Consider the following 14,089-nt stretch of genomic DNA (forward strand, 5'->3'; position numbering starts at 1 on the left):
GGGGCTGTCTCCTCCCTCGAGGTGGATGTTACCTCCCTCAATTGTGTTTGTTCACTTCCTGGTTGTGCATGTCACCTCCCAGGATGTGGTGGTCACTTCTCTGTTTGTGACTGTCACCTCCCTGGCTGTGGCTGTCACCTCCCTGGTTGTTCATCCCTTTTGTTATTGACTCCTTGATTGTGGTCATTACTCTTTCACTGTGATTTTTCTGCTCTTTTAATAAATATCCTTGGACATCAGTTGTCCACATAAATATCTCCTGAATACGATTTCTCATAATTTATGTACACCTGCGCTAGGCTGCAGGCACACTCCCTGCCCGCCCTCCTGAGCTGGCTGAGAGCACCCCCTCCTGTGAGTGCTGAGTGAGGACATGTGACAGGTGTCCCCAGGTAAGGGCGCAAAGCAGCGGCAGCAATGGAAGTGAGGTCCTGAAGTCCGTCTGCGCTGCCTTCTGGATCATGCCTTTAGAGTCAGCCCGTCAGACTGACAGCTGGGGTCGGCAAGGACGACACAAGTGCCAGAGGAGTAACCAGGCCCTGCAGCCTCGGGAGCGAGCGACCCCTGCTGGGGAGGACAGAGACACCCTCTCCCTAGAGGCTGCCTGGTCTCACACCACTGAACGAGGGCCTGCAGGTTAGCTCTGAAGTGGCTTTGATTTGCTGGGTTGGTTAAACCTGTTTAGCCGTCCCAAGGGCAAGAAGCCCTGATTCGAAGGACACTGTCCACTCACTTAACGCTTCTTGAGGAGCCCGCTCCCTGCCAGGCATCTGCCAGCCCCAGCACTCAAGGTGGAGGCTCGACTCTCCGTGGCACAGCTCAGGACCCTGCGCTAACGGCAGGAAGGATGTTCAGGTGCGCCAGAGCAGGAAGGAAGCCGTCCCAGCCAGGGCGGTTGGCAGGCAGGCGCCATTAGGAAGGGCTCTACCTTTCTGAGTAAGAACAGAGGAGAGGCATGGTGCCACGGACAGCAGGGGCCTAGGCACTTGAACGATCTTTCAAAAAATCCTCCATTGACGGTCCTTATACACTGTAAATAAACCACGCTGCAACTCTCGTGGTGGCTGAAATCTGTTCAAACTGGAAGATGGATATTACAGGGTTTATGATGTGGGGCGGTTGCCATGCTGTGTGCCTAGGCACCCTCCTAACACCCTCCTAACACAGCATTCTGCCACAACCAGGCAGAGCAGGTGGAGGAGCATTCCTGAGGGGCGGAGAGATATGTCATCACTACCGTGACTTCTGTGACACCTGCAAGGGGTGAAGGTGCTCCCTGGTTAGGAGTTCAGGGTCTAATTCTCTCGCTGATCCTGGGGAAGTGCACTCTACTCTGCGGTGACTCACTTTGTGTCACAATATTCGGTCGAGAGAAAGCCAATGACTAAAGACTCTTGTTTGCAAGACAGCTGAGGCAGAGCCTGCCACACAGGTAGGAATGACATGCGAGGGAAGTGCATGAACATCCCAGGGCACCACACGTAGGCGGCACCAAAAATGACTACAAGAAAGAGCAATCACATCCCTGCCAAAGGAAGGAAGAGAGCAAGACTGTTATTTCACCATCAAGGTCACCAGGTGAGGAAGAGAAGGCAGAAGAGATTGCCCCCATTCTGAAGATAAGCAGACTGAGGCTCAGAGAGACACAGTTATCTGCCCTGAGTCACTGAGCTGGTGTGGGTGGAGCTTTGTGTTCTTAGGGCTCTCTCTTTCTGCAGCCTGCCCACAAAGGTGCACAAAAACAAAGATAACTTGCATATCCCTGTTGCCCATTTCACCTGGCGCACACTGCAACCTCCTGAAGGACGGCCTCCTTTGAAGCCCAGTGTGCTAGTCTTTCTCGGCCACCACCCTAGATCTCAATGGGTCCTCAGCCTGTGAGCCACTGTCTAGGGTCCAGGTGGGTGACTAGCCTGCAGACACAGAGTCAGGCAGTCCAGCCCTGACTAGGCAACCGGGGCCAGTGTTTGGCACAGGCCTAGCTGCCCTTCAGTGGTACCTTCCTCCCCCGTTCAATCAGCCACAGCAGCAATGTCTGCAGGTACTGGAGGCCATGACCTTGACCATCTTCGCTCAGGATGTGCACTTAGGCCATCGGTCCTCAGAACCAGCCCTCCATGACCTTAGCCCTGCTGTAAATCTACTCCAGACACTTTCCCTCCAGGGGCACAGTGTCAGCTGTTAAATGAACTTCAAGCCACTGTGTCACACCAGCAAAAGCAGCTTTCTCTCAGTGCAACGTGACACTGGAAGAGTCTTCTGTAAGGCCTCCTACAGCTCTCTGCACAGTGAACGCTGGAGTACCAGGAAGCACTTCTTCCATGGCCGCCAGGGCCATGTACGGGGGGTGGTCCACCCTGCTCCTCCCAGTAACACGACAGAAGTCCTGCATTCAACCACTTCCTCCCGAAAAGGCCCAGATCCTCTTTTTCAGAACCTGGGCCTCTGTGGTACATGTGTGGGTCCTGATGAAGAGAGGGAGTGGGGTTTTCATCAGAGTCCAGGGCACGCATCTCAGTAGGGTGAGGACACGGGTCCTCCAGGTCTAAAAAAATCTAAGGTATCACGATGCCTTGTGGCCGCCAAAGCTCTACCTACCTGGAAAAAGTTTCTTTCTTAGAATTTAATGGACTGGAGGGGAGAGTGAGTAGGGAAAAAAGGATTGAATGGCCCCGAGGGAGGAGCTATAGAAAGGCAGGTGGAGGAACATCACGTTAGCAGCAGGTTTGCAGGACCTCTTCGCTGGTGGAACCGCCTTCGCAGTCTGGGCTCCCCTGCTTCCCTCCTCTCCTGGAGGAGATGGAACAAAGAACCTCTTTTCTATAAAGCCAATTTCTTAAAACGTATCAGATGAGTTCAGGAGCATTCAGGTGGTATGGCTGTAGACTCTTGACACATATCAGAAGGAAATGAGTCATGGAGATGGTAAAATTAAACACACAGTGGGACTTCCCATGAACTTTGTCACATTCATTAAAAGTCAGGAGATATCCAAAGGCTCCAGAGCAGGAAAGGTACTAAGAAGCTGACGCGGTCCTCCTCAGACCTCACAGTAAGACTGCAATTACTGCTAGCTCAGAAGGAAGAGGTCAATGGTCCAATTGAACTGGCAAAAATGTGACTGTCTTCTGATCAAAACGATATGAATTCTGTGAACACAAGTTGAAACACTGGATAGATATAGGGTGCTATAGTATGAATGTGTATAGACCCCAAAATTCATCAGCTGGAGCCGAAGATCCAGTGAGATGGTGTATAGGGATGGGGCCTTTAGGGGGTGTCCTAATGAATGGATTTGATATCCTTTAAAAAGGTCTGGAGGGAACTAGCTAGGTCCTTTCACCCTTCCACCTTCCACCACAGGAATACAGAGCAACAATATGCCATCTTGGAAGTGGACAACAGCATCTATCAGACACCAGATCTGCAGGTGCCTTGACCTTGAACTTCTAGGCTCCAGAACTATGACAAGTGAACTTCTGTTGTTTGTAAATTACCCACTCTCTGGTCTTTTGTTATCATTAGTATGAATAGACTGAGACATGGGGGAAAATGAACACTGCTGGTTCTTCAGTGCAGAGTTTGAGAAGGATTTATCTACAGGGTCACGTTTGATGCTGATACACAGTGTTTGTGAAAATAAGGCAGAAGAGAAAAAGTTCTCTTTTATCGTCTTCATTTGCCTGGGAAACAGACACTGTCCCTGGTCCAACGGGAAAGGAATTCCACAGAGAGGGAAGAGGGAGAGAATCACCGTGGGAGGACTTGGGTGTGTCTGGACTCACAGGCCTGACTCCCTGCCACCATCACCTCCCCCAGGGTCAGGCTCAGCAAGGAGCAGGTGGGCACACTCAGCTGCTGTCCTTTCAGACTGATGCCCCTAGCCATCAGCTGCCCTGGATAGCAACACCAGTAGCTGGCTGCCCTTAACTTCTGTCTACCTGTACCATACCCTCTACAGATCAGCCAAGCAACCAGGAGGTCCTGAGCATTTGGGACCTGGTAACACTGTACCCCAAACAAGTCAAGTTAGACCTAGTCCTCAAAATCACTTCTTTTCTGGGAAAGCACTCCACTTTCTCACGGGACAAGGACAGAGTCCTCTCTCCCCAGTTCACTCCACCAGGTGGCCGCAGACTAGCCAGTTGGCCTCAGAGATGCCTCCCCCATTTTCCTCCATGCCCAGGAGGTCCCTGTCCTGGGGACCCCAGTGGCTCTTGTTCATCTTCTCTCCACACAGAGAAGAGGCACAGGCCTGCTCACTGCCACAGGACCGGGCTCACTGCCTAGCACACTGCCCCCCGTTTCAGACACACTCCGAGCTTTCCCACCTCCACACCCCTGCTCTTGCTGCCCTCTCTACCAGGCATGCCCTTCCTTCTGCTCCTGCCTGGCCACATACCCTGGCCACATACCCTGGACAGCAGCCAGCCCCAGCCATAGGCAACTGGACCTGTCACTCCTGCCTCCTGCACATCATGGATTATGATGGACTGGCAGGGCCTCTGCCCTCATGGTTGCAGATGAGGGGGACAACATATTTGTGAACAAATATCGGCTAAGTGATGGTAAACTGTGACAGGCTCGGCAGGTCCTCCGCCTTCTCTGGCACAGCTCTCCCACTCTGCCTCCCCCTCCTCCCCACACCTCTGCTCCCCCCCGCCCCCCGTCTGCACCTCCCTGGGCCTGGGCAGTGCTCCTGAGTCTGTAGGATAAGCTGACCATTCTCGCCGAGGCAGAGGGATTTCTGTGGTAACCAGCAGAGGCCACGTGGGGATTGCTAAGCTGCTGGCTTCTCCCCATCCCCAGAGCCGGGAATCCAAGCGGCGAGTCACACTCAGAAACACACCTAAGGATGGAGAGCTACACCCTGGATGGTCTCCAGTTGAGCACCACTGGGCAGGGGGCCTTAGAGGACGCAGTCAGTGTCCCCTGAGGCAGCTGACTGTCCTCGTAGTGGCTTTGACACCCAAGTGACAGTGACCTTGCTTGATGAAGGCTGCTCTAGAGCTGTCCTTGCAAGAGGTGCCCCATAGTCCATGTGGGCCGACTACTTAAAGACACCAATACTCACGCCTGGTGCAGCATGCTGCCTTTTAAGTACACTTAGATTTATGGCTCTTGACATTAATTACACCAACTAAATTGACATTTGCTCACTTCTGGGCTCAATGGGATGTCCCGAGATGTCTAGAAAGCAATGCTGGGTTAATCCACAGTGTCCCTGTGATGGAATGGGGGGCAGAGTCATATAGACACCCCAAGAACACGGAGCTGCAGGCGTGAGTCATGGACCTCAAGTCCCGGCACATTATCTCCGCTTCTGAGGAGCAAGACAGCAAGAGAAGGCTCAGCACATCCCACCTCCAAGTGAGTGCTGACAGGCGTCCAAAAGCTGCCTGTCAAGTTAAATGACACTGGACTGCCAGGGCGTGCTCATTCATGGGACTGGGGCTCAGCCCAGAGGCTCCAAGCTAAGACCCATCTTCCACATTGCCCCCCTCCACGTTTGTTTGAAGGTGTCTGGCCCCTTCCCTCTGCTCCTACAAGACCTCCTTTGAGCCACAGCAATTTGACTGAGTGAATCCCTGTTCTATAAATATATTCTACAGAACATTCCTGCGTGTTCTGACTCTTCAAACAGATTCTTGGATATCCAAGGATTCCGTGTCTGCTCACGACCCCTCGTGCTTCCTAGCACATGCCTGGGGCAGATGTGGAACAGGATTCAGAGGCAACACACTTAGCACAGGGGGCTGCCTTTACCTTCTTGTAGTTAGTGGGTGGCCCTACCCCCTTCCTCAGCCAGCATGCACAGGCTGCCATCGCCCAGACCCACTGGGCCTCTGTGACTCAATCTGGGGAAATCTCTGACTGTCTTTGCCTGCCAACTGCACTCAGGATAAAAGGTGTCATGCAGAAGCTCTGAGGCTTGGCTATGCGGCACAAGTACAAGGCCAGTTTTTAAAAACCCAGATCCCCAGGTCCTTCTCCTGAGTTCTGCTTTACTTGGTCCAAAGTGAGTTCAGGCAAATGTTTTTTATAAATTTCCCCAGGTGACTATAACAGGCAACCAAGATAGAGACTGAGAATCTGCCTAACACAAGGAAATGCTGTGTAGTGTCTTGGAGAGTCGGTTTCCCATGTGTGAGAAAGGATAACCACAGTCCTACCCTCCTGGGGTGTTAGGAGGACTGAACGCAGTGACATTGGCCAGCACTGGACTCAACAGAGACCAGGCCCGTGTGAAGGCTTCCTGTGAACAGCAGGGTCGTTCACGTCCTCTCTCTTCTTTGACCCTGCACATGACTGATTTCCTTCAATCCCTGAGCTGGCTCGCACACACAGTGGTTCCTAGGAACTAGAGTATTAAATGAGAAAGGTCTGCATTTCAGTCCTGTTTCAACCACGTGCAGTGGGAGAACCTTCCTCTGGTCACTGAACCCCAGAGAGGCCCCTCCGTCTTGAAGCCACAAGCACTTGGTGTGCTTTCCACAGCCCAAAGGAACCATTCGGGTTTCAGTCTCTTGAGCAAGAACCTAATTTCTTTAAAAACATATATGAAGTGCTTATGGCATTGGCTCTGTGGCTCTTTGACAAACCCCAAGCTCTGTTCTTTTTTTGTTTTGTTTTGTTTTTTGAAGTGCTGGAGATGGAACCCAGGGCCTCCCACCTGTGTTCCGGGTCTTACCTGCCGCATTTCCTTATAGTTGTGGTGCTTAAAATCCAGGTCATCGGTGGTGGTCATTTCATTCCTTCGGTGATAATAGTTATTAGGATCTGGGGACAGAGATGACCGTGAGTTCATTCACATCGTTCTGTTACTGTGGCATCCCTGTTAGGGCCTGATTCATGCAGGCATCATGGGGACTGCAAGGCCTTCCCACCCAGTCCAGCCTCTAGCTTCTAACCTTCCTCAGAGGTGACAGAACCAAGACGCAGGAAGCCAGGTAGGAGTTGGAATTACCCAGTGGCTAGGAGTGTGGAGCCACAGTGCCTAAGACCAAATCTTCTCTTCTATTTATGTGTTGTGTGATCTTGAGCAAGACACTTGGACAGTCTTTGCCTTAGTTTTCCACCCATAAACAGGGAATAGAGTGGTACCTGCCTCAGCAGTCTACTGTTATGTGCCTAGCAAATAGTCACCCTAAACAAATAGATGTGACATCAACGTCATGTGCAATGCAGAGACTTTACTACGTGTGTGGATGCTGTTGGCCTCTTGGTGGGGACACATTCCTTTAGGTCTTCCTAACAGAAACCCTACATTTGGAAATCCTTCTTCCCACCTCTAGAAAACTCAGGGCCCCAGCTCCAGGGTCAGGCCATCAGAGCACAGCACCCTCGCTACTCAAATTGCTCCAGAAGCACTTGGGCATAGAGGAGGAGAGAAAGTACACAGAAGCACATCACCCGCTACTGAAATGGGCCTCTGACCACAAGAGGAACTAGCCCTAGGAGGACCTCAGGGACAGGGACCACCAGGAGCAAAAGACAGAGAGAAGCCCAACTACATCAAGAGCTACTGAGCAACCAGTCCAGCACCTGGCCTTCCTTGGGACTTCCATTCACAAGACACAGAATTGCCAGAAGACTGAAGTCAGTGGGTTCCTGCCGTGCGAGCAGAAGTCCCCTGGTATTAACCAAGGTGACCCTGAGGAGTAGGGTTTGGGCTTGGGAAGGGTATGCTGGCTCTTCACTTGATTCCCTTCCAGAAGAATATATTGACTTTTAACCCTTCAATTCTTTAAGCTTGTATTCTTTATATCATTATAAAACCAAAGGACACACAGGAAGAACAGCACACGGAGGAGGAAGAGCAAGGAGGACACAGGAAGGAGGGACCCTCAGTTGGTGCTGAGGTCCTTCTCCTCATCCAATAATGAGTAAAAAGGAGGGTCATTGCCCCTGGTGGCATCTCTAACTGGAAGATGCAGCCAGAAATTACACCAGCACCAGCTGCCCCGACATGGAGAACATGGGGGGCTTTGGAAGGTTGACCTACAACCCTAGGAAACATGCAAGCAGCCTGAGAGCCACAGCAGCTTGGCTTGATGCAAGTAGTTCCTAGGCCATTCTGGAGGCAGAGCAGGGGTGGGTGGTGGAAGAACTGGCACTTGTTCCCTCAGGTGGCAGGGTGAGCCCTATCTGTGCCCCAAATGTGCAGCACTGGCTCCTTGTCAGACTTTTCAGAACCAGCCCTGACCTGCTGAGTCAGAACCGCACTTTAACAAACGCCAGCTGACTCTGTAGGCTGGAGTCTAAGAGACGCTAGCATGCCGGCCTGGGGTGGAGGCATCAGCACATGCTCCACCCGCCCGGCCAGCTGAGCCGGCCCAGTGCCCTTGACTTCAGACAGCTTCACCCTTCAGAACTGAGGTCACCTGCCACAAGGTAAGAATCACATATGGACCCAAACACTGAAAATACAATTTTAAATCTTCACAGAAAGTTTTCCAGTAGTATAATTAGGTAGAAGTAACTGAGGAGAAAAGGGAGTATCTCTAGGAGGGCAAGCTGGCATACTGGCCAGACAAGAATAGAAGAGCTTAGCGAGACGCCCACTCATTTCTCCAGCACTTTCCTTTGGGGAGTGGGCTGACCACACCTCTGGCAAGCTGCCTTCCTTTTGAATTCCAGACCTGCAGATTTCAAAGCAAATGGAAAGCATATTTTTCACATTCATTTACACTGAACTTACCCAGTCATTTACACTGAACTTAACCAGTGCTGTGTGCTGAGAGCTATTCAACACCCCCGCCCCAGTCTCTGGGGCCTCTTTCCAAAGGACTTGAAAGCCCCTTTTGTTTTCTAACACAAGTTCTGCCTTCAAGGTTGTGAAAAGGATTGAAGAAAAACTGGGAGCCTTAAGTACAAAAGAACTCTGTGTCTGGCAATATTCTCCCTTCCTTAAGACTAATCAGTTTGCAGAAGAGTTCAGGTACATGTTCCAGAACTGTCTCAAAACCACGGGTGGTTAGCACAACTTTCAGTTTCCCTATTTTGAACAAATACTTATTCCTTGCCCATTTGTTCTGACTGGCCAAGGTTTTTACTGAGGGTCTCCTAGGAGCCCCTCATTTGGAATTGGGCTGCACACACAGAAATTAACCTCTGTGGACAAAAGAATTCCTTTCTCCTATGGGTTCAGAGGCAACTGCCCTGTCATGTGACTCAGGCCAGCCCATGAACAGACTGTGGCTCTGGCCACAGTCATTGGTTTGAGTGGCCCCAGAAGTCACTCTGGGCCACCAGAAGACTCCTACCCCAGAGCTGTAGGAGTCTCTCCTACTGGAGTCACTCTGAAGAGAGGATGAGCTCGGGTTGTCAGTGGTCACCTGTCTGTCTGCCAGAGAGTGAGCGAGGCCTGACCCCACAAGGAGGCCCTCAGATAGTAGACCTACCCTGTCCTGAAGCCGAAGCCAGACCTGCCCCTGGGATTTCAGATCAGCCCAGCTCTTCTCTTAAGCTAGCTGGAGCAGCAAAGCCACAGCTGCCTCAGTCTACAAGCCCACTGTCTCAGGCAGAGCTTTGGCAAGTCAACCTCCTGTCTCCTTCCGTGTGGTACGTCCCATATGCCGAAAACCAGCTAATTCCTCAGAGACACCCTAGTTATAGGGACAAACTCCAGACATGGTGCCTAAAGCCATCTTCCTTACTAAACTCCCCAAATACTCTGTTCCACAGATTCTGCTGACTGAGACACCCTCTCTGACACAGGTGCTGGTTTACCTAGGGCTGTCCTAGTTAATAAACTGAAAACCCCCTCTATCCCAGACAACTGGGATGGGTGGTCACCCCATCTAATCAAACAGCTCTAGGCAGCAGATCTCCCTTTACAGTTTAATTGTGCAGCTTAAAGGCTTAACTCTCAAAGCAGATGCACGCATACAGATGCTTTCTGATTAAACAATTAACTGTTAATTCACTGGCCCATTGTTCCCTACTCAATGATCACAGTAAATGGGAGCAACCTCGTGACCCCATCTTCGGCTGGATCTGGCCAGCATCCAGCTAATGCCAGTGCTTGATGTGGCTTTCATCTTGGAGAGAAAGGCCTTCCCCAGCTTCATTTGGTTGTTAGTGAACACTGCTTCGTGCCCAGCCTGCACACCATGCTGGCAGCACTCAAGGGTGCGAGATGCAAGTCCTGATGGCAAGGGGCTCCCTCATGGCTCGGGATGGGCAAAAGCAACCAGAGACACTCGTACTCAAATGGGTGAAGGCTGCGTCCTGCTTCCGGAAGGATATGAGAGGGAGTGAGATGACAGGCTGGGGGAAGAAGGGGGTGGGGGGGGAGAGAGAGAGAGAGAGAGGAGAGAGAGAGAGAGAGAGAGAGAGAGAGGAGAGAGAGAGAGGAGGGGGGAGAGAGAGGGAGGAGGGGGGGAGAGAGAGAGAAACAGCAGGCTCAGCTGCCTTCCCTTGAACTTCAGGCAGCTGCTCTGTGGCTTCCAGCAGCTGGGGCAGGAATCCACGCAGACCTGACAAGTCATTTCACATTCCCATGACAGGACCTCGAGCTTGCTGACCACCAGGAGAAAATGAAGACGGTGATGGGAAGGGACAGGGTCAGGCCTGGAACGGGAGATGCTGGAAAGGCAGGAAGTGGACCTGGTAGAACCAGAACCCCAGCCCTCCTGCCAGCGCCAGCACCCACACCAGTCAAAGCTGGGTGCTTCCAGGTCCCCAGTCGAGCACCAGCTCACTGCACAGGGCTGGAATTAGGAAAGAAAGAGGCCCAGGTCAGAGCCCAGCGCTGCAAACAAGGGGATGGCCAGACTCCTGACTGCGGTGCTCTGGGCTTGCTGCTTTCAGCGGGGACCCTGGCTGAGAGGGTGGGTGCTCAGTCAGAAGTGAGCGGCCTTCTCTGCTGCAAGGGTGCTCCCCTGCCATCAGGAGTCTCTGGGCTCCCGATTCCTTTGACAGGCTGTGTCCAGAAGACAAATCCAGAGAGATGGCATGGAGGGATGAGGGGACAACAGGGATGGGGAGGTTACCAAGGCTCAGAGTGATTTTAGGGGGCTATGACAAAGTTGTGGAACTAGAAACTAGAAAGCCAGCGTGTTGTGAATTACTGAATGGTGCTTTATTTCTTTTGCTGGGTTTTGATCTTTAATTTTTGATTAACATGTGCTAACTGATATCAATGGGATTCAGTGTGCTCTTTCCACCATTTTTCTTGAGATAGTTGCCACGGTGGTCTCATAGCTGGGCTCAAGCAATAAATCCTCCCACCTCAGCCTCCTGAGTGGCTGGGATGGCGGGCATGCGTCGCTGTACCCAGCTCGGTGTGGAATCTCCTGATCAGGCCACCCGCCCTTCCCAACCTCTGCTAGACACTATTCTAGGTTGACGTTGAACTGTACACTTCAAAATGTTGTGTGAATTCCACTCAAAAAAAAAAAAATGAGAATTCTGGCCTGGTGCCCCCCTGAGGACCGAGGAGAAGGCCGAGGGGCACAGCCACGTCAGGTCTTTCTTTACCTGCCACGAGGCCAGCCGCTCACCCAGGGGAGTCTCACACTACGGAAGCCCCATTGGTCCAGGCCTCATCTGATCACTCTGATGTCAAGGCCATTCCTAGAGAGCAGGGTCCTAAGAACCCAGGGGCTGAGGACCCACAGGAGAGTCACCCTGGCTGGGCTCACCAGGCAGCTGCACATCATTCACGTTTACTGGCACCTGATGCTTCCACTGCATGTGACCCCTGCCACACGGCTTCTCCAGGAAACCTCCACCCCCTTGGCCACTGCTGCTCTGCAGACAGCGGGGACCACGAAGGACAGTTTTTAAGAGTGTCAACAGTGAGATGACACCTTTACTTAAAGTCAGAAAGGGCAAGCTGCCTTCTGCCACAGGAAGGACGGGCTGCTGCCGACAGGGTCAGACCCCTGAATCCAGAGGGCCCAGCGGGCAGGTAGGTGGGCTCCTCACTGCCTCGCTGAGCTCTGAGCTGGAGACAGCACCTGGGCCAGTCTGATCTCAGGCTCCCGGGAGCCTCGGACCAGGCGCTCAGCAGCGGAACGAGAGGGTGAGTCAGCGAATGGACAATCGAGATTCTAATCTAAATACTTAGGAAAGGCCAGTTATGGAAGAGACACACTTTCTAAGGCCCAGGAGGCCTTCGGGGGCTGCCTGGTACTGTGTGACCTCCAGGGCAGAGCAGAGGGTGGGGACAGGGAGGAGGGGTGGTCCATCACAGCCACACCCCCCTCGGGTGCAGGGCGTGATAAAGCCATCCTCTGTCCGTCAGTGTGCCTGTCCTGCGACTGCCCCAGCAAGGTGCCACGCAGCAGGTGGCCTATGGCAGAGAGGTGCTGCTGCAGATCTGAGGGTCAGAGGAGCAGGACACGTGCTCCAAGGCTCCAGGGGAAGGTCCTTCCTCCCTCTTCCCAGGGTGGGGTGGCTGTCGTCCCACGGCCCCCCTCTGCCTCCATCTCCATGTGGCCTTCTCCCTATGTGCCTCTGCCTCTCTGTTCTCTTAGGACACGGTCATTGGATCCAAGGCCCAGCCCGCCCCCAGGACCTCACCGTAACAGATTCCATCTATGGATACTATTTCTAAGTAAGGTCACATCTGAGCCTCTGGGTGGACCTGAGCACTGGGGGACACTGTTCAGCCCAGTCAGAGCCCTGTCCCAAAGCCCACTGAGAGGCTGAGAACCCCGTCGTTCTGAAGTGCGTTGCTTCTGCAGAGAGGTGGGCTTCCTGCTGCAGCAGTCAAGCCAGGTCCAGGGTTGAGCATGAGACAGGAGGGAAATCTGCTGTTCTCACAAGGCCTGGCCTCAACCCCAAGTGGCAGAGTCCTCTGCTCAAGGGGAGACCAGAAAGGGAGGCCCTCCCATGCTCTGTGCTGGAAAAGCAAGGGTTTGTTCCCATCTACAAGTCACACAAGACAGAAATAAAACCAGAACAGGACTAAAGGGGCTGGGACCCACCCAGGGATGCTGACGTGGGGGATGGGTCAGCAGAGGGCAAACTGGACAAACCAAGGGCAGAAAGAGGGAAGAAGGGGGAGTGAGGAAAACAAAACTGCCCAAGCGTGTCCCCAGTGTGGGGCCCTCTGCAAACACCGTCCCCTCACGCCACGCTGTCCCCCCACCCCACGCCATCTCTGCGCAGGGGTCGGAAGAGCCACCAAAGGGACAGCAGCTCCCCCTGCATTGCAGGGAGCAGCAGAGTCCTCACGGAACTCGTGGCCTTGTAAGGCACAGTGCCGGATAGCTGGGAAGGGAGAATCCCAGACACCACGCGCCCACCCTCCCGCCACCGGCCAGCCCCCTCCCAGACTCCCAAGAGACACAAGGCCGAAGGAAGACAGAGACAGGAAGTGTCGGAAACTGGAGAAGGTCATGTGAGGAGAGCAGTCCTGGGGCCAGGGCAGCCGGAGGAAGGGGCCAGCACCACGGTCTCTGCAGGGATGCGGAGGAACCTCAGGAAGAGGAGGGTGGAGGCTGGGTCCCTGCAGCTTCACGGTGCACGTGATCGAAGTCCTTTGATCCCCCATATCTTCTGCCACACTTCCTGGTGCACATCAGCATCGGTGACAGAATCTAGACTATGGCAGGGGAGGTCCAAGGCGACCAGAGCAGAGCCGAGAGACTCAGGAGAATGAGACTCCGGAGGTGGAAGGCAGTCAGGCAGCCGCCCCAGGAAGCCCCAGAAATACTAGGGAAGGAGGGAGGTGGGGCTGGGGGCTTCTGTAGGGACTGGGATGAGGGCTCGAGTTGCTTCATTTGGTGGTTGTGAGGAAGGGTGGCCCCAGAAGTTGAAGGGCTTCGTCACAGTCCCCAAGGGAAGGCACTGCCTCCTCTCATGGAGAAGGGGAGGAGGGAGGAAGCAGCGCTTATTCCCACGAGTTGCCTGAGGCCACAGCTGCCGAGGAGGAGATTTGAACCCAGATCAGATCTAAGCCAGAACTCATGCCCTGCTCAGCACCAGGTTTCCCTGGAAGGGACAGGAAATCATTCCTTGGCAAGCAGGAAGGATGAAAGGGGATGGCAGTTGGTGCCCAGCAAGCCCAGCAAGCTCTTCTGTGATGATGATCCCAAAGATCCACAAAGAGAGGCCCAAAGTGAGGGAGATAACA

The 14,089-nt window shown here is 53.3% G+C and overlaps 1 protein-coding gene across 1 annotated transcript in view; it reads right to left on the reverse strand.

Annotated features, from left to right (window-relative positions):
* The window catches only part of Cpxm2 (carboxypeptidase X, M14 family member 2), a 109,896-nt gene that overhangs the window by 21,749 nt on the left and 74,058 nt on the right, over positions 1-14,089 (reverse strand). Inside the window, exon 7 of the mRNA XM_047554543.1 lies at positions 6,692-6,780. Within this exon, the coding sequence (XP_047410499.1) occupies positions 6,692-6,780 (89 nt within the window). The remainder of the gene's footprint in view (positions 1-6,691; positions 6,781-14,089) is intronic.

The sequence above is a fragment of the Sciurus carolinensis genome, chromosome 5 (assembly GCF_902686445.1).
Source record: "Sciurus carolinensis chromosome 5, mSciCar1.2, whole genome shotgun sequence".
Lineage (NCBI taxonomy): Eukaryota > Metazoa > Chordata > Mammalia > Rodentia > Sciuridae > Sciurus > Sciurus carolinensis.